At 40.1% G+C, this 19,650-nt stretch overlaps 3 protein-coding genes across 4 annotated transcripts in view; all 3 read right to left on the bottom strand.

Annotated features, from left to right (window-relative positions):
• LOC121641598 (sialic acid-binding Ig-like lectin 5) overlaps positions 1–8,455 on the bottom strand; it is a 61,023-nt gene extending 52,568 nt beyond the window's left edge. The window contains exons 1-3 of the mRNA XM_041987826.1: positions 8,351–8,455; positions 7,985–8,086; positions 7,454–7,864 (exon numbers count right to left, since the gene is read on the bottom strand). Coding sequence (XP_041843760.1) covers positions 7,454–7,864; positions 7,985–8,075 — 502 coding nt within the window. The 5' untranslated portion in view covers positions 8,076–8,086; positions 8,351–8,455. The remainder of the gene's footprint in view (positions 1–7,453; positions 7,865–7,984; positions 8,087–8,350) is intronic.
• Positions 145–6,679, bottom strand: LOC121641600 (hemicentin-1-like). 2 transcript variants are annotated; one of them, XM_041987832.1, is made up of 6 exons: positions 6,473–6,679; positions 2,682–2,957; positions 1,498–1,773; positions 1,125–1,409; positions 825–918; positions 145–732 (listed from the first exon to the last, which is right to left on the bottom strand). In XM_041987832.1, exons 1-6 carry the CDS (start codon positions 6,501–6,503, stop codon positions 624–626), a joined length of 1,071 nt encoding a protein of 356 aa, XP_041843766.1. In that variant the 5' UTR covers positions 6,504–6,679; the 3' UTR covers positions 145–623. The 2 variants fall into 2 exon arrangements, with proteins under 2 accessions (XP_041843766.1, XP_041843767.1); XM_041987833.1 differs by lacking the exon at positions 2,682–2,957.
• Positions 8,456–13,089: 4,634 nt separating the features above from the next.
• On the bottom strand, positions 13,090–18,352 carry LOC121641599 (sialic acid-binding Ig-like lectin 12). The gene is made up of 7 exons (XM_041987831.1): positions 18,285–18,352; positions 17,681–17,773; positions 17,054–17,443; positions 16,315–16,713; positions 15,757–16,077; positions 15,237–15,333; positions 13,090–15,134 (listed from the first exon to the last, which is right to left on the bottom strand). The coding sequence occupies exons 2-7, from the start codon at positions 17,739–17,741 to the stop codon at positions 15,023–15,025; spliced, it is 1,380 nt and encodes a 459-aa protein (XP_041843765.1). The 5' UTR covers positions 17,742–17,773; positions 18,285–18,352; the 3' UTR covers positions 13,090–15,022.
• Positions 18,353–19,650: the final 1,298 nt, after the last annotated feature.

The following is a 19,650-nucleotide window of genomic DNA, read 5'->3' as shown; positions in this document are numbered from 1 at the left end:
TGAAGTCTTTTAAATGCCTGCAGATGCACAGAAAGTATCACCTCTGCCATTTCCTCATTTTAACACTGTGTAGCATCTTTGGAGAAATGGCCCCAAAGTTACCATTATTTTTAAAGAACACTCCCTTACCACTTCCTGGTTGCCTGTGGGGTGTTTTTTTTTTTTTTTTACCATTAAGAGTGCCATTTTATATTACCCGAACATGCAAGAACCTAAAAACATATTCAGATAGAAAAGACTGGCTTCAGATCTGTTCACATTTTACTGGCATTTTGTTTTCAGTTCCAAAATGGAAGACAAATTAAAAAGGCCAATTATGTTTTAAATCACAAAGAATGGGCTAATAGCTGATTTACTAATCACTGAAGGCGGCTCTGAATGTGGTCCCACTGGAAAGCTTTCACACACACATTTTATGGCGTCATGCTGTAGCAGTATTATCTGTATTATAAGAGACTGTTTAATTTTCAGCTCTATAAGCATATTTATACATAGCAAAAATGTATTTTTTAATACCTTTTAGAAACCCTGAGATTAATACGATTTTACAAAAAATTAAACTAACATAAGTAATCAGTACATTTTAAAAAGATTATGTAGAAATATAATCTCTCTGGCAGCTGTTAGCTCAAAGACTGGCCGATTACATCATATTCATCTGATGTGTCTTTTCGGTGCAGCGACATGTAAAACCTCTCCGCTTCGTCTGGTTTCACCTTTTTTCTTGAAATCCTTGAGAAAAGAAAAAAGAAGGTTATCATTTATCGAAAAGTGCAAGGTGCACCACTAAAACCTTTAAAATAAATCAACATGTTGTAACTCACCAAAGGAAGACACAGTAGATCACGAGGATGACGTTCACAAACACAGACACAACAGCGATGCTCAGGAAAAGCTCTCCACTTGAACAGTGATGGCCTGCAAAAAGAACACTAACTCATTCACGTATCAAAGTCTCAACCTTAATGACCGGCATGTGAAGACCGTGTGTTTTACTTGGCTATTAATACTTGAAACAGAAGCTGTCTTAGATCTAGAGATAAGGGACTTTAGAGGGTTTTATAGATGAGTAATAGTTTAATAGTTTAATAGTTTTTTTTATTATTTTAGTGGAGAACATTTACCTTGTTTTTCTGGTACGTTTTGCTGGATTTTGAGGTTTAGTTTAGCTTCCCCATCGTCATTGCTGCTGACACATTGAATAGTCATGTTGTCATGGTGCTTAACCATTAGGGTCACAGTGCTGTTGACAGTGTAGCCTGACGCCATGGTAATAACAGAATACTCTCTGTGATTCTGCAGCAGCGGCCATTTGATGGAGGGTAAAGGAAACCCTTCACTGATGCACACACAGGTCAGGACCGCCGACTGATGCACACATCCAGAACCATCCAGGATCTCTGAAAACCCTGCAAACACATAAAAATCACAAAATACACAAGGTAGGATGTAAATGTGGAGAAATTCTTTAATTTCATATTTAAACCGTGTACTTACAAGTTACTGTAACATCAGTTAGCTCCGTTACGGTCGTGTTCAGATGTTTTGCAGTGCAGACGTACTGTCCAGAATCCTCTGCTGTCACATTTGAGATGAAAAGAGTGGCTGATCCAGTGTCATTGAGGAGGCTGATTCCACTTTGTAGGTTTGTGCTGGAACTCTGTTTGGTCCACATGATGAGTGATGGAGGGAAACTTTCTACACTGCAGGTGAGATTCAGAGCATCTCCTCTCTTTACAGTTGTTCTGCCAGAGATCTGAACTTTCCTTTTATCTGTGGAGCACAAGTTTACAGGATGGAAATTACTTTTTTTTTTTTTTTCTCCAATCAACCAGTCTTTTTTTGTAAAGCACTTTTCATATAAAAATGCAGCACAAAGTGCCCCCCCCCCCCCCCCCCCCCCCCCCCCACACACACACACACACACACACAAACACAACCCCCTCCCTCCCCGCGTCCTCTCACATACCAGTATGTACAAGCAAGCATACACATAAACATACACATACACACACACATACTTGCACATATTAAAAGACTAATGTGACGTTGGGCACAGATGAGCCAGGTAAGGAAACACTATCACAGGGAGTCGTCTGCACCGGGAGCCGCCCACAGGCCACGACCGCCAGGACACCGACCCAGGGCACACAGCCAAGTGAAAGGCAGAGGAGCCACCCAACCAGACCGAAAGAACCCACAGGACAGAGCCACAGCAGCCACAGCCGATGAAAGGCCCCGGTGCAGAGAGCCCCCTCTGAGGGAACACTGGAGAAATAACCTAAAAATAATATAAATAGAATAAAAGCATAGAATAAATAAAAATGGGTTAACACAGAAAAATAAATAGGCTAGCGGAATAGAATAAATAAGAATAAAATTAATAAATATTAAGTAAAAGCTAAATTTAAAAGGTGGGTCTTGAGCCTATTCTTAAAAACATTAACAGTTTTTTAAATATACTTCATCGACACTTCTTATTACTTAGTGACTTGCCAAAGTATAAAGGTTGTAATGGCACAATAGAAGAAGATTATAGGTTATTATTAAAATAAACAAAACAGAAATAAAAAGTCAAAAAAGGAAAACCACCAAAACGGAAGAACACATAAAAATCACACATGATGTAGGATGTAAATGTGGAGAAATTCTTTAATTTCATATTTAAACAGTGTACTTACAAGCTACCGTTACATCAGCTAGCTCCGTCATGGTTGTATTGAGATGTTTTGCAGTGCAGACGTACTGTCCAGAATCCTCTGCTGTCACATTTGAGATGAAAAGAGTGGCTGATCCAGTGTCATTGAGGAGGCTGATTCCACTTTGTAGGTTTGTGATGGAACTCTGTTTGGTCCACATGATGAGTGATGGAGGGAAACTTTCAATGCTGCAGGTGAGATTCAGAGCATCTCTTTTCTTTACAGTTGTTCTGCCAGAGATCTGAACTTTCCTTTTATCTGTGGAGCACAAGTTTACAGGATGGAGATTATAGATCTGAGGTTTCTTTTATTTTTTTTTCCAATCAACCAGTCTTTTTTTATAAAGCACTTTTCATACAAAAATGCAGCACAAAGTGCCCCCCCGCCCACACACACACACACACACAAACACAACCCCCTCCCTCCCCGCTTCTTCTCACATACCAGTATGTACAAGCAAGCATAAACATAAACATACACATACACATACACACACACATACTTGCACATATTAAAAGACTAATGTGAGGTTGAGCACAGATGAGCCAGGTAAGGAAACACTATCACAGGGAGCCGTCTGCACCGGGAGCCGCCCACAGGCCACGACCGCCAGGACACCGACCCAGGGCACACAGCCAAGTGAAAGGCAGAGGAGCCACCCAACCAGACCGAAAGAACCAGTGTCATTGAGGAGGCTGATTCCACTTTGTAGGTTTGTGCTGAAACTCTGTTTGGTCCACATGATGAGTGATGGAGGGAAACTTTCAATGCTGCAAGTGAGATTCAGAGCATCTCCTTTCTTTACAGTTGTTCTGCCAGAGATCTGAACTTTCCTTTAATCTGTGGAACACAAGTTTTTTTTTTTTTTTTTTTAACTTGTCGTGTCCAGCATCATAGCAAGCAAATTTGCTCTGCCAAGGGGAGGCCTATGGGTAAGGCTCCTCTTGATAATCTGATTAATTAATTTATTTATTTACTTTGAATCATGGAATCTATGTAATCTTGCTGGACCTGCCCGGAGGGGACAGAAAAAGATGGAAAATAGCAGAAGGAGCAAAAGGGTAAGAAGAAAGGAGACAAAAACATCACAGACAGAAGGAAACGACCCTTCAGTCCACACCATCACCAGACAACAAACTGTTACACCTGTACATGAACACACCAGAAAATTTCCTACAACTTTTACAAAAACAAAAGCACACACACAGAAAAAACAGAGGTGCTAGTGATTAAGAGTTTTTAAATAATAACCAAATCAAAACGACATAACAGCGACCAGAAACTAACTCACAGGAAAAATAAAAAATAAAAAAAAAAGACTTTTAAAGGTATAAAAACCCACTGGACAACTTAGTGACTGTGTGTTACAGCCCCTGCTGTTTGCAGACAGCTGTGGCCGTTTGTGTTTGATTAGGGGCGGCAGAGCGCTGCCCGGAGTGGCCAAGGCCAGCGCCTTTGTCCCCGCCCCTGTGTGACTGGCACCCCTGGACCAGTCAGGCTGCAGCCTACGGCGAAGCTCAGGCTGAAAAGGCTGCAGCCGAGGCAGGTCTGGAGGGGGAGAAGCCAGAATGGCTCCGGCCGCTCTCCCCCTCGAGTTGTGCACCGGGTTTGTGTGTCGCGACCACCTCCTTTTCCACAATGGGTGCCTTAAGTGTTTAGTTGAGTTAAGTTTACTTTGTGTTTGTGTTAGAGCTGGGCTAGGTTAGTGTTTTATTGTGCTGTGACGACTGTCACTTTAGTTTATGGGCCTGCTGCTTTTGTTTGGTTATAGTTCCTCACCGAGTTGCGGTCGTGTCTTTGTGTGCACTCGGTGAGTGTTTGGTATAGGTTTTGGTTTGTTTCTTTCTGCAGGTCCGCTAACCCCAGCTCATCTTTATTTTGTTTTACAGGTTGTCCATCACTTTTCACGGGAATTGCAAATAAATGTGCTTTCATTATAATTTACCACCTGTCCACGTCATGTTCTTTGTTACGCCCATCCATACCCCTGAGTCGGGTCGTAACACTGTGTCAGCATGCAGAGCACAAGAAACAATGAGTGATCAGTGATGAAGAGTGGTGAGTGAGATCATGCAAATGCGACCACGCCTCCACGGAGGCCAGAGGAAGACCAGGGCCAGAGACCCGGGCCCTCAGCAGCAGACCCGGAGCACCAACCCAAGTTACCCCACCACGAAGACGACTCCAGCCCCACCCAAAGGGCGGCAGAGGAGAGCCCCAGCAAGAGCCCCCCCACGGTCCCGGGGCACAGGTCCCAGTGGGCCAAGATCAGCAGCTGCCGGCCCCGCCAGGGACCGGCCACCCAGGGCAGCCAAAGCGAAGGGCCCAGGGCCCCAGGAGCCCAGAGGCGGCCGCCCCACCCCCCAAAGGCAGAGGGCCCGCAACATGCCTAGGAGGACCAGGCCCCCCCAGGGAGCCACCCGGCGTAGGCCAGCATACACCCCGATGTTCCAGCCGCACACCCCGCGAACCAGGATGCCATCGGCCCCCTCCCCCCACTCCCCACCTACTCCAATCTGCACCCCATATAACCCCACACTCACACCCTCCCCCGCTTCGCACCCACAAGCACACAACACCACACACAACCCACCCACCATGCCCCAGGCCGACCAGAGGACAGCGAGCCCCAAGCACCCCCCCTTGACCTAACACCCACAGTGCCAGCAGCCCACGAGCGCAGCCACCCCGGGACCCGGACCTGGGGCAACCCCTTTCCCCCTGCCCGCCCCCAGCCACACACAAGGGGGACAGGGGTGTGAGAGGTCCCCAATACCCTGTGGAGCACAAGTTTACAGGATGGAGATTATAGATCTGAGGTTTCTTTATGTTTTTCAAAGTTTGAAAAAAAATATCCCATCCATACTGCACAACAGCAGTAGTGGCTTAAAATTACAGGTTGTAATAAATGAAAAAAAAAAAAAGCAACAGCAAATACCACCAAAGGAGGGCACACTTATGCAACCCACTTTAAGGAGCATTAAAAGCCATCCACCCATTTTCTATACCAACTTGTCCAATTCAGGTTCACAGGGAAGCTGGAGCCTATCCCACCAATTAGCAGGCGAGAGGCAGGGTACACCCTGGACCGTTAACCATCATAGGGCCAACACAGAGAGACCAACAACCACACTGACATGTTCACGCTCACATTCATTCCTAGGAAGAATTTAGTGTGACCAAACATGCACGTCCTTGGATGGTAGAAGGAAGCAGGAGTACTCAGAGAGAACCCACACATGCACAGGAGGAACATGCAAATTTCAAACATAAAAAAGTCCACTGTTTGAACTTCCTCCCAGCCTCGAACCAGCAACCTTCTTGCTGTGAGGCAGGGGTGCACCACACCACCATGCAGCCAGCAGCCAAAAAAGCTGTTTCTGTTAAAATAGGAACTCACAGCACTGCAAAGTGTTTCTTGCTGTAATGCTAGTTCCTGTTTTAAAAGAGTCTACTGTGAATAAACGCCTGCATAACAAAAATCTAAAACAGTTTTACACATGGTCTAAAACACTGCTTTTGAAGTTATTACCAGGGGAGTCAAAGTCTAAAACATTGTAAGCTGGAGTATGCTACAAGATAACATGGGACTGATGTTTAGCTGGCATACATTTGAAAATATGGTGCAGGGTTAAATCTTATCACTCTGAATACTAAACTCGGCTTTATAACTATTTAACAACATATGTTTTATATTTGATACACACACAAAGAAACATTGCATCATTGTATTTTTTGGGCCAGGTCAAAAGCATCAAGCAAAATGTACTTACAGATCACTGTTATGTTGACTTCTTTAGTCATGGTGTTGTTCAGATGTTTTACATTGCAGATGTAAAGTCCAGAACCTTCTGCTGTCAAGTTAGAAATGAATAAAGAACAAATTCTTTCCTTCTCCAAGCAGGTGGCAGATTTGTTCTGCTGGACAGACAGAGTATCACTAGTTAGATATGTTGCTGTTCTAGATCTAGTCCAGCTGACAAGTGATGGAGGGAAGCTTTCAACATGGCAGGTCAGATTCAGAGGCTTGCCCTCCTCCACATCTCTGTCCCCATTAATATTTATTTCTTTCACATCTAAAAGAGAACAAAATAAATAACATTATTTATAGCTTAAAATAAATGCCCTGCAGAAACAGTAAAGTTGTCAAATTAAACTAAATTCTTAGGAACACCGGGATCCATCAAGACATTGAAAAACTCACGTTTCACTTGCAGAGTGACAGTCTTCTCTGTAGTTGTGTCCTCTGTGAAGCTGATCTTACAGGTAACATTGGTGTTGTGGTGTTCAGCTGAAAGGTTAAAGGTCAGAGATGAGCTGTGTCTCTGTGAGACCGCAGTCAGACTCTCAGTGTGGACAGCAGTGATGTTTCCTGGGATGTAAACGTCCTGCTCTCCTGCTCCTCTCCACATCCAGGTGATTTCAGGATGAGAGCCAGAGCAGAGACCAGGAGCAGTGCAGGTCAGTGTGGTCTGCTGTCCCTCTGTCAGTGGAGGAACCATCACTGTGGGCTTCTGCTTTAAATCTGGTGGAAACATGTTGGATGAGCAATTTGAAGATCATCATTTACTTAAATGTGGGATGAAAAGTGACAAGAATATGAAACACAAAATGAAAAGTATGGAGTTTTACAGTGTTAGCTACAGAGTTAATTCCAAGAATTACTTTTTGCTTCATTAAGATGAAAAAAGAAGAAAGACACACACACACACACAAAGACCCAGAAACCTTGTTTCTTGCTGTAGTTTTCCTACCTGTAACTGAGATCTTTGTTTTTGGTATAAATGTAAATCCACCTGTCTTTCCATTCAACAGACCATTAACTCTGAGCTGGTACCATCCAGAATCAGACTTGCTGAGGTCATTAATCATGATGCTGCAGTTCCTCTGACTCACATCAGGCTCCAGCAGTGACACTCGTCCTTTGAACCCAAACTTAATATTTTCATTGGTTTTGTCTGTGTTGAATATCATGTCAGACTCACCACATCTTTCTTCATTTTGCCCACATTTATACCAAACTATGTGTTGGGGTGTGAAACCATCACCAGTAGTGAAATTACATGGAATCACAGCACAGAGTCCAGCTTCTGCTCTTATTGGTCCATCCATTAGAGTGATACAGAATCCATTGTAACAGTATGGGTATGTCCAGAGAGGAGCTCCTGTTAATGCAGATTTAGGGAGAAAAGCATTTTATCTGACAATGCTGTCACAAACAAACATGTAAATATAATTTGAATCTCTGCAGTGGCACAAAATGATTAAGAACATGTATGAGGTACCTGTGTCAGCACTGCTGCCTCTCACAGACACAAACACAGTGATCCAGAAGAAGACAAACATCCTGGTTTGATGCTGGACACTTTCTCTCATTTTAGAACAAACTTTATTGCAGAATATGCAGGAAAAATACAGAAACTGAATCAATGGTAAATTCCACACTTGACATCAGCCATGAAACACAGGATGTTGGAATATTAGCACATTTTACCAAGAACCGGGACTACTGGCTGACTTTAAAGAACAGAAATGAAAAGAAATGAAAACTCTTTACTTTAGAAAAATTACTTTTACATCAGTGGTTGTTCACAAAATCCAACAACAATTTTAATACAAAAATAAACCCATAAAGTAAAACATCTACTCACTCAGTTGAGTTAAGACTCAGTTTTAGTCCAAAACCAGATTTTAAATAGAATTTTTTTTTCTTTTTACCTCTTATATCATTCTCCTTCATCTCTTTGCATACTTTCTGTGAAGTCTCTCTTCTTCTCTTCCTCTGCTCACTTTTCTATGTCCTCCCTCTGTGCATCATCAAGATTTCAGGAAGTTTGTGGGTACACTAATAAAGACAGACTGTCTAAAATTACTTGAAAGTTTCCATTTACTGAGTTTTAAAAGATCTCATCTTAATGTACAGACTTCATGTATATGTACACACACGAAGCCAAGCCTGCACAATTCTTTGTAACTTGTTTGTGAATCTTTAACAATGCATTAAAGATACAGTATTTCCTTACGTTCACCACTGGGTTGTGTTAACACACTCTAAAAAAGTACTTTAAATACTTAGATTTAAAGATGTACCATTTGCTTTCAGCATTTCCCCTTTTCTCTCTCTCCACCACATGCAGCCTACTGCAAGTCATTTCTGTCCATGTATGTTATTTCTATGATTTCTATGAAAGCAACAGCACATTGTGTTGCTTTCAGCAAAGTAGTTTCAGACATCTTGTGCGTCTTCAGATTCAACATGTTAATATTGTTCTTTACTAAAATTGTCATCAAATTGTTTGTCATAATGCGGGAAAGATGATGGAGCCAAGGAGCAGATAAAAACCCACTGTAAATGTAAAAGCTTATTTTAACTCCAATGGCATGTACGGCGGAAAAAAAGAGTAGAGGTCTTCACCGTGTAGTAAATTCTGCTTGGAAGGAGAGTCAGAATTAATGAATGTAGCGCACAAATCAATAGAGTTGGAATCTTGAAATAACAAACCAGTCCTACTTAGTTTGTGCAGGATCCAAGGCTCGGGAGAAAAATCTAATATTCTCCATACTGGGTAGGGTGGCCGGTGGGGAAGCAGAACAGCAGGCGGAATCTGGTGGAGACCGCTGAAGATCAGGCAGGCAAGGCAGGCAGAAGACTTCCTGGAGCAGTCTCAGGCCGAGTAGAGCAGACGACCTGGCAAGGAACTCCTGCAGCCTGCAGCTTGATATAGCCAGCCTCTCGATTAGCAGATACAAGACAGGTGTGGTAGAGAGAGGATCCAAATGGGCCCATTCACCTCCTGCAGCTGAAAGCAATTAACATGAATAGACTCAGGTCCAACCAACCAACCCATGGCAGTTTCACTTAAATGTTAACCTTAAAAGAACAAATACATATAACTATATTTTAGTTATGACAAAAAAAAGAAAGAAAATCAGATCATTGTATATAGATAAATTTGCTAGGATTGTTTATAATGATGGTGGTATAGTTGATATATTTGGCATTTTGCATTAATTTATCATGTCAGAACAGATGAAGGGAAAGACAGTGAATATAGCTTCCGTCTTCATTAAGGGAGCAGTTAGTAAGAAAAAGACAACACACAATGACAGAGAGGGAGGGAGAGTCCTCAGTAGCTGTGTTTCCACTACAGTTTTTCACAAAATAAAAGCGATATTTCTAACATTTCGACAAACTGGAATTTGCAGATGTTTCCATTGAATGGTGTTTAGTGCATTAGCTATTATTCTCATAAAATCTTGTCCTGCGAGACTCCACTTTGAGGAGGATAGAGATTTCTAATTTCTTGTAAAACTCTGCATTTTGTTGTCTGGTCACGTGACCCCCTACATCATGGTGAAACATTTGAGAAAATATTTTTGAATGGTTGTTTTAAAGCAACGTTGTGTAAGGATTGCTGCCATCTAACACTGAACTGGTGTATGGCATTCTATTGTATAGTGCATTCTAGCGTCACATTTCTCAAACACGTGTTGGAACAATAGAAGCCACTGTGTCTCAAAAAGCCTCAACAACACCGATAAAAGCATGTCATCTGATAGTTAATTGAATGTTCACTCAGGTGAAGAAGTTCTGTCTGGATCATAATTGGTCAGGGGGAAAACATCTGGTGGATGGAAATTCACTGTCAGATATCGCTCCTCTGTGTTTAGAAGGAAGAGTGGTCCTCATAGGGGGAACGGATCTCAAACGGGAAACTGGTCCTGACACAACACCAACTTTTTTGTCACAGTAAAAGCCAGCTTATAAAGTCTTCCCACTGGCTTTTAGTCTGGCTTTACCACAACTGAAAGCCGGCATTTACATGACTGAAACCACATGAACATACACTTCTGTACTAGCAAGGCTGGTGTATTTAAGCAGCATAGTTATGTTGCCCATGGTAACAAGCAACACTGTCTAACAAAACCGAATGAAAAAGTTGGCTTTAGGCTCATTGAGGCAGTACCGTTGACTTATTGAGGAGAAAGCTGTCAAGTTCAGCCTCCCTTTTTAAAATATGTCTCTTTTTTGACCTCCTTCTACCTGGGGAAGGCTAGCCTGATGTTTTTCCTTTTTGTATTTGTCCTTTTTCAGCTGGTCATGCTGTCTTTTATGTCCCCTTTACACATTTTTTGCCATTGGTGAAAATGGCTCCCATGCTTCTGCTGCATTTGCATGGTCCTGTATTTTTGTGAATAACAATTTACCAGATTTTCCAACTTGCAGGAGTAGTAAGCTGCTCTCATTTATTTTATCCTCCAGCATCTAAATCACTGTGCACTGGCTCGCAGAGATTCCGCATTGATGCTCCTCGTCCTTTGCCGAAGGTTGTAGCTTCAAGATGACAGACTGTCATGGAAAAAACCCTACAGACTTCCCTGTTATATAAACAAATCTAAAATTCTTTGCTTACTTTGTTAAATGTGTCAGATCTTTAGCGGAGATCATTATACACCAAATGATAACACATATATAAATGCAGACATCAGTTGTGGTCAGTAAACAACAGAAAATGTTACACAATGTCCCATTAATGATTACTGACTGCAATGGAATTTGGCTGTCTTGGTCAAGCCTACCTTGAAAAAGAGATTTTGTAATCTCAGTGGGACTTACCTGGTAAAATAAAGATTAAATAAAAAAAAAAAAATAAATATAAAATTTTTAGCACCTTTAATTCTGACACAGATCATTTTTTAGCCATTTCCCATGGAGCCCAGCAAACAGACTCAGAGAGCGAAAGAAAGGAGGCCCCTAATAACCTGTTGCCCAGTTGAAACTCCAGATAAATCTTTCACTCATACATTTGGCTAAACATGCACTGCTACTGTGCGTTCACTGATATCCCCACTAGTTCAAACTGTCTGTTTGGTCTCTTTTAAACACATCCTTCAGAAACTGCAGAATACAAACATTTGCAAAAATCCTTTAAACACCTTAAAGACATAATACAGACATTTTGCCATATTCTTAATGATGCGTCCCCTATCGATGGACAATATTGGCATCCAGCTTGCATACCTGTACTGTGAGCTCTCTCCAGCCAGTAAAATGTGTTTTCTTGACCTTTGTGTTATCTCTTGTTCTGTCTCTTTCTCTCTTTCTTTTCCTCTCTTCCTCTGATAATGTCAGCTTTGCTTAATCAACCCTTTTCCAACACACCTGAATTGAATGTCATTCAGCTCTGCAGAGGCCTGGTAACGTGCCATTCATTTGCTGCAAGTTTGTTGGAGAAGGGATGCATCTAAAAATTGCAGGATAGTAGATTTCGAGGGCATGACTTGGCCACCCCTTGTTCTACATCAACATTGAAAAATATTGTTTGCTGTTTGCTTTTCTAAATTTAACATGTGATGACCACTTAAGTTCTAATAACAAGCTAATTATTTACTAAAATCCTGGCTTTAAAACGTTCTCATTTGAAACACCCTTCAGTGCCCCTGCTAACCCCCTCATCTAGACCTCAAAGAAAAAAAAGGCAGAAGAAGAAAAGATAATATCTACAGATGTCCTTCTAAACACAAAAGTAACACCTACTATGGATGGCAGATGACTTGGCTGCAGTCTGACGGAAGTCATCACTATAAATGGCATCAGAGCACTTACATGGTCTCTGAGAAGTTCCTGTTCTCACTTAAAAGGTGTTAAATCATCTTCATGCATCATGTTCAGCTAAAAACCAGTTTAATGTTTATCACAATCACATTATAGACAGAAAGAGTAAATATTCATAAACACATTACCATCAGTTTCACATCTGTGTCCTGATTAAGGAGACTGTCCTCCTCCATATCACACCAATAACTTATCTTTCATCCACAGCAAAAAGGCCTACAATTATTTTGAAAGAATATGTGACCTCTAGCAGGTCTGAGAGCAACGGTATAAATGAGCCCATGAAGGTAAGAGTTACATGGTAAAAAGAGAATAAAAAGAGATAAACCATGGTTAAAAATATCCAACTGCCACAGAAACATTTTATCCATTTGTGACATCAGGCCTTTGACCTCAGGAATGTAGAGTTACTAGAAGAGATGTTGGCTTATTTTCTTCGTTTCAACAGTTAAAACAATTAATTATATTAAGATGTATAATGTTTATATAAAATATTAATTTAATAATCAGTATAAAATATTATTACTCTTAATATTTGTAAACCTCAGAGGCACCACCTTACTATTACAATAACTATGGCAGCAAGGAAAACATTAAAATCTTAGATTCATTAAATAAATTAATTAAATCAACAAAATTAATCCACCTCTGGATGCTAATTACTTGTCTGAAGGGCTTCAAAACCATGATTCAAAGGAAAAATCACAAAAGACGACTAGTTAGATAAATGTAAATATTTATTTGTGTAAATAAATGTTAATATTGCAGGTTGCTATTCTCCTCCTTCAGAGGATCGACTGGGGTTGGCGTCATCAGACGGTGGATAGTAAAAAATTATCTGAATTAATCCCTGAAGTGATGCAAAAATCAGAAAAGCTGATCTTAAAAAGCCAGAAAATTTTGTGCTGTGGTTTTAAGTGAGCAGGTGTAAGTTAACTTGTTCCAAAAAACAATCAAAACATGAAACAAACTAGTTTGAGTTTAACTAGTTTGACAAAAGGACATGTGCAGAGGTAGATTTTCTGTCCTATCCTGCACCTCTTGGTCAGATCATCCTTGTGTATTTCTACGTTCATTCTCATGCAGGCTCAGCTTCGGTCCTCTGGATGCACACATGGACACTGCTCTAAGCCATCTGGAGCAGCGGAGGAGCTATGCAAGACTGCTTTTTGTTGATTTCAGCACTGCATTTAACACCATCCTCCCCCACGGACTCGTGTCCAAACTGGCAGAGATGGGATGGTCTTCCTCCATCTGCTGCTGGATCCTGGACTTCCTGTTGGATCACACCCAGAGGGTGAAAGCAGGCCATCACACCTCCTCAACCATCAGCCCCAGCCCGGGCTGCCCTCAAGGCTGTGTGCTGAGCCCCCTACTGTACACCTTCTACACCCATGACAATACCCTCACTCATTCCAGCAACACCATCATTAAGTTTACAGATGACACCACAGTGGTAGGAGTCATCTCGGAGGAGGGGAACGAGTCTGCATACAGGGATGAGGTGGAGTAGGGACAATAACCTGATCCTTAAACAGTCAAAACAAATGAGCTGATGATAGACTTCAGGAGCAAAAAAAACAGACATCCAGCCATTGCTCATCAGCAGAGACTATGTGGAGAGGGTCTATGGCTTCCAGTTGCTTGGGGTTCAGATTGGGGAAGATGACCTGGAGGTGTGGTTACTGTATCACCGTGGTTACTGGCTCCAACCAATAAGAGCAGGTTCCATGCAGTGAAAGTTCAAGAGATCAGGTTCCTAATATCTACCCTAAGGAGTGGTTTAATGTTACAAACGTTTCTGATTTCTTTTGTTTAAAAGTATCAAATTAAAACATTTGTAATCCCACGTGTAAGTTGTTAAACATTAAATATGAAGTACATGTAATGAACATTAATAAGTCCTTCGTAACACAATGAAATAAAACACAACAACTCATTAGATAAACAAAGCTTAAAGAAAAACATTAAAGAAGGAATAAATGATTCAACTAAAGTTGATCAGCAAATCTTGAATATCTGAGCTGCCTTTATAAATAATACACACATATATATTGCTTCTCCAAGAACATATGTGCTGTGGAAGTTATTTGATCGGATAGAACAAAATCAATTAACTACTCTTCCCAGAAGAAAAGAATCTTTCCCAGGTCTTTAAAAAAAAAAAAAAAGTCTGCTTAAAGTATATAAAACCCTTTTAAGAGTTTAGAAAAATATCTTTTTAACACAACTCTTTATTGTAAGATCTGCAGAATAGCAAAATTTAAAGTGAAATCTACTCAAGTTATCATATTCCATTACCTAAAATTTTTAAGGCAATAAAAAATAAAAATTTATGTTATTTCTTTAGTTTCCAGGCTTTTCATTAATTCAAATGAAAGATAGGATATCTTTCCTGAGTAACCCCCCAAATACAAAATCATAGTTTGGCCAATGCTCAACTCTTACTCCTTTCTGAGAAGAGTTGACCAGTTTGACCTGTTAGATATTCCAGCTCGAGTCAGAAATTCCTGAGTGCACTTTCAGTGTCCAACTCTCTCTTGGAAGAAGTAAATCCTTTTGTCTCTGTAAGGAAATCTATCTGACATGTATAAGTTAATAAACATTAAAGTTCTTGAGATGTGTCCCATCTGTTCCTTTTGTTTAAAGGAATACATTACATAAATTCACAGTGAAGAAGCTCACTAAAGGAAATCCATGTAAAGGCTTATCGGTGCTGTCGTTGTGCAATAACATCATACTCTGGAGATGTATTCAATTTTTGCAGTGACACGTAAGTTCGGTCCTCTTGACTTGGTTTCACCTTTTGTCTTGTGTTCCTTTGGAGAGACAAAGCAGAAAGAGCAGCTCCTTATTTGTTGCTTTCAAAGCTTTGGCATATTGGAAAAAAATAAAAACAAAAGATAGAGACTGAGTTATACCAGAGGCAACATGAGAGGATTATAAAGAAAACATTCACAGCTAGTGAAACACCAGCAACAGTCCAGGGAACAACTCCACAATGTTTCTCAAGATCGACTGAAAAAAGAAAGAAATTATGGTCAAATATGAGACATATACTCTATTTATCATGACCTGTAAAGAACATTATGTAAACACTAAATACACTGAAGATCAGTATATTTTACCTACACCTTTCAGTAATGCCTACATATTTCATAAAAGTCCTGTTTGTGTATTTTGTTGTACAGATGTACAGTTTGTTCTGCTGCCATGTTAGTGACGACAAATGTGGCTGATCTTTTGTTTATGAGCAGGATTACACAAGAATTAAGTTTGGTCCACATGACAAGTGATGGAGGGAAGCTGTCAACACTGCAGAGTCCCAACGTCCTCCCCAATAATTCACATTTATTAGACAAAGTTAACTGTTTTCTAGTGAGAACACTACAAAGTAAAAAATCTGGAAAACATAGAAGTTTTATTCTGTATATTACTCACGGTTCACTTGCAGAGTGACAGTCTTCTCTGTAGTTGTGCCCCCTGTGAAGCTGATCTTACAGGTAACATTGATGTTGTGGTGTTCAGCTGAAGGGTTAAAGGTCAAAGATGAGCTGTGTCTCTGTGAGACTGCAGTCAGACTCTCAGTGTGGACAGCAGTGACGTTTCCTGGGATGTAAACGTCCTTCCCTCCTGCTCCTCTCCACATCCAGGTGATTTCAGGAAGAGAGCCAGAGCAGAGACCAGGAGCAGTGCAGGTCAGTGTGGTCTGCCGTCCCTCTGTCAGTGGAGGAACCATCACTGTGGGCTTCTGCTTTAGATCTGATGGAAACAGTGCATTAGTGGAACTATGAGACCTATGTGGTCATCTTTCACTTAATCTGTGATAAAAAAAATAAATAAATAAAAAAAATCTGTTTTCTCAAACATTTCAAAAAGCATTTTGTTTTGCCCAAAGATCACAAAAAAGATTTACAAAAATCTGCAAAATGTTTTGCTGAATTTTGACTTTAGAAATAAGAATGTGGAGTTTAATAAACAAATGATTACTTTATCTACCTTCAACAGAGATATTTATTCTTGGAAAGAATGTAAATCCCTCTGTTTTTCCATTCAGGAGACCAATAACTCTGAGCTGATATGACCCAGAATCAGACTCCCTCAGATCATTAACCATGATGCTGCAGTTCTTCCGACTCACATCGGGCTCCAACATTGACACTCGGCCTATGAAACCAGACTGAACTTTTTCTTCATTGGTGTAAAATATTATGTCAGGATCTCCACATCTCGCTTTAGATGGTTCACACTTGTACCAAACTACAGTTTGAGGTGTAAAGCTATCACTAGTTGTGAAAGAGCATGGTATCACAACACAGATTCCAGCCTCTGCTGTTACGTTTCCCTCCTGTAGAGTGACACAGAATCCATGCTGACAGTGCTGCTTTCCCCATGAGTCTGTTAACACAAAGGGAAAAAACCATAATTATTTCTTCTTCTGCAATAAATATGTTAAACATGTGAAAATAAAGGGTTACTGCAACATCTGTTTCACAGAAGCTGATTATCAATGTATTAACATAAAATATATTTACTATCTCAAAAAAGAAACAAAATTGATGATTAAAAACTGTATCAACCATTAAAATCTAGTATAAAAGATGAATGCATGTCATGTGAAAGTTTAGTTTAAAAACAAAAAAGTAAAAATCTTTTGATTCATTTGGATTACAGAATCAGAAACATGTTAGTCAACTACACCGTGGAGCTATACTAGACAAAAGATAGCTTTCCCTACCTTTGACAAAGACATTTGTTCTTGGGGTGAATGTGAATCCATCTGTCCTGTTATTCAGGAGACCAATAACTCTGAGCTGATATGACCCAGAATCAGACACTCTGCCATCATTAACCACGATGCTGCAGTTCATCCGACTCACATCGGGCTCCAACATTGACACTCTCTTGACAACTTTTATGTCACTGGTGTGAAATATTAAATCAGAATCTCCACATCTCTCTTTAGATGGTGCACATTGGTACCAAGCTACACTTTGTGGTGTAAAGCCATCACTAACTGTGAAAGAACATGGTAGCGTAAAACTAAGTCCAGCCTCTGCTGTTATTACTTCCTCTAGAGTGATGCAGAATCCATGCTGACAGAGCTGTTTTCCCCATGTTGATGCACCTGTTAACACAAAGAGACAATCATATGGTTAAATATTAGAAAATCAAGGGTTATTCTACTGATAGAAGCTGCTTGTTAGTAGACACAATACATTCAAAATGATTAGCATGAAAACAAGTGCATGTAATGTAGAAGTATTGTAAAACAAAAAAATGTTAATGCATATTTAATGTCTTTCATTTAACCTTCTCGTTTATGTAATTATAAGACAAAAAAAAAAAAAAAAGCCAATAGTACCTGTGTCAGCATTGCTGCCTGTTAGGGTGAGAAACATGGTGGCCCAGAAGAGAACAGGCATCTTGATTTCCTCCTACAGGTCAAACTTCAGTGCTGCAGATGCAGTAAAAACAAAAATTCGGAAACAATGGAAAGTCCACATCACATGTCCAGCCCAGGACATTGCATCATTTTTTACAGCCCTTACAGTATTAGCACACTTTACCTAGGTGTGTGACAACATAAATGCACTGTGATAAAAAGTTAATCATCTTTACAACTGCTTTTAAGTATTTAAAGGTTTTTAAAAACCTTTGAATATTATTTTGTTGATCAGCAGGTTTTAGAAAATTGGTTTGGTTTTAAAATCAAGATTTTTTTTTGTCATTTCTTTTTTGCACTAATTCCGTACAAAAAAACTAAATATTATTTCCCAGGCTGAGGCAGTTTAATGAATGAATCAGTTCTGAAGAGTACGGACCTCCATCCACACACTTCTCCTCTTCCATCACTGTCAGATCTTACATTTACAAAAAGTGCCTCAAAGCATTCTGATAATCACATCAATAACTTTCAAACTGATATTTTGAAGGTAAAATTGAACAGAAATTAAACATTGTTTTACCTGTTATTGTTAGACTGATTTCTTCTTCTCTCCTTTGCAAACCTTCTTCTCTGAAGTTTTTATTCCTGGTCTCTCTTTAATATTTCCTCTTTTGTGATGCACGTCATCATCTCAGGAAGTCTGTTGGGACACAACTGAACAAAATTGCTCATTTTCTGAAATACTGAGGTTTTGATTTCTGACATAAGCCACTATGTATGTTGTACACTGAAAACTCATGTTTGCTTGTTTATTTTAATTGTCCCTATAATGTTTTCTACTGCCTCTGTGAAAGGTACAATGTTTTTATTTGCGTAATTAATTAATAATAATATCTCATTTTAATTTAAGATTGTTGGCGTGTTTTGTTATTGACTAATTTTGGCATGTATAAAACTATTTTAAAATGATGAGCCTTCAAGACAAATTTAAGTGTCTGAAAAGCCTCCAGATGCACACAGAACTTGTTTGTCGTCATTTCCTCATTTTAACTGCATGGAGAGACAGAAACCCTACTGTATCACTTCCTGATGGTCATTGGGGTGTTTTCACTCTCTGGCTGTCATGCAGCTTCCCCAGCACACAACAGCAAAAAATACAGCGCTGGCGACAGCTGACCGGTGAAAGAGGTACAGCACTGTGTTGCAGACTTCAAATGATTTAAGCTTCCTGAGAATGAAGAGTCTGCTCTGTCCTTTTTTGTACGCTGCATCTGCATTCACCGACCAGTCCAGCTTATGATCCAGGTGGACATCCAGATAGTTTTAAGTCTGGACCACCTCAGTGTCCTCCCCCTCAATTACCACAGGTGATGTGTCTGCCGCCTCCCAAAATCCACTATCGTCTCCTCGGTTTTAGATATATACTGAGGATTAGTCCATTGCAGCTGCACCAGTGTGTAAAGTCTGAAATGACCCTCCTATATTCCCCCGCGTCCCCTCCCTCCACGCAAACCACCACAGCTGTTATCACCCGAGTATCTCTATATGTGGCATGATGGGGACCCATAGGCAAAGTCTGATGTATACCGGATGAAGAGAAACGGGGATAACACAGTTCTCTGGGGGGGTCCAATGTTGGTTCTCACAGTCTCAGAAAGTGAATTCCCCAGTTTGACATACTGTGACAGCTTTATACCAAGTTAGATATAAACATTATACCTGATAAGTATATAACATTTGTTAATGAGAAGAAGAAAAAAAAATTGAGTTTTTTTAATTTATTTTACTTCAAGTTGTCCATTTAACACAACGGTCTAAAGTAGCAGTTTAATGAACTTTGAACTTTGCATGTGGGTGACATTAAAATATCTTGTCAGCATATACTGCTACAATAAAACAGGTTTACTAAAAAACAAAAATTTACTTATAAAAGTTAATTTATCTTT

This window comes from Melanotaenia boesemani, chromosome 6 (genome assembly GCF_017639745.1).
Source record: "Melanotaenia boesemani isolate fMelBoe1 chromosome 6, fMelBoe1.pri, whole genome shotgun sequence".
NCBI lineage: Eukaryota > Metazoa > Chordata > Actinopteri > Atheriniformes > Melanotaeniidae > Melanotaenia > Melanotaenia boesemani.
Note: the sequence above shows the minus strand (reverse complement) of the source record. Positions and strands in the feature narration are given on the sequence as shown.

Excerpts from the sequence above, each read along its gene's own strand:
- LOC121641600 (XM_041987832.1), bottom strand. The coding sequence starts at position 6,503 with ATGACTAAAGAAGTCAACATAACAGTGATCT. Across the intron at positions 2,958-6,472 it reads AGTCAACATAACAGTGATCT|ATAAAAGGAAAGTTCAGATC; the intron begins GTAAGTACATTT and ends TGTGCTCCACAG. Across the intron at positions 1,774-2,681 it reads AGCTGATGTAACGGTAGCTT|ATAAAAGGAAAGTTCAGATC; the intron begins GTAAGTACACTG and ends TGTGCTCCACAG.
- LOC121641599 (XM_041987831.1), bottom strand. The coding sequence starts at position 17,741 with ATGCCTGTTCTCTTCTGGGCCACCATGTTTCTCACCCTAACAGGCAGC. Across the intron at positions 16,714-17,053 it reads AACAAATGTCTTTGTCAAAG|ACTCATGGGGAAAGCAGCAC; the intron begins GTAGGGAAAGCT and ends TTGTGTTAACAG. Across the intron at positions 16,078-16,314 it reads AATAAATATCTCTGTTGAAG|ATCTAAAGCAGAAGCCCACA; the intron begins GTAGATAAAGTA and ends TGTTTCCATCAG.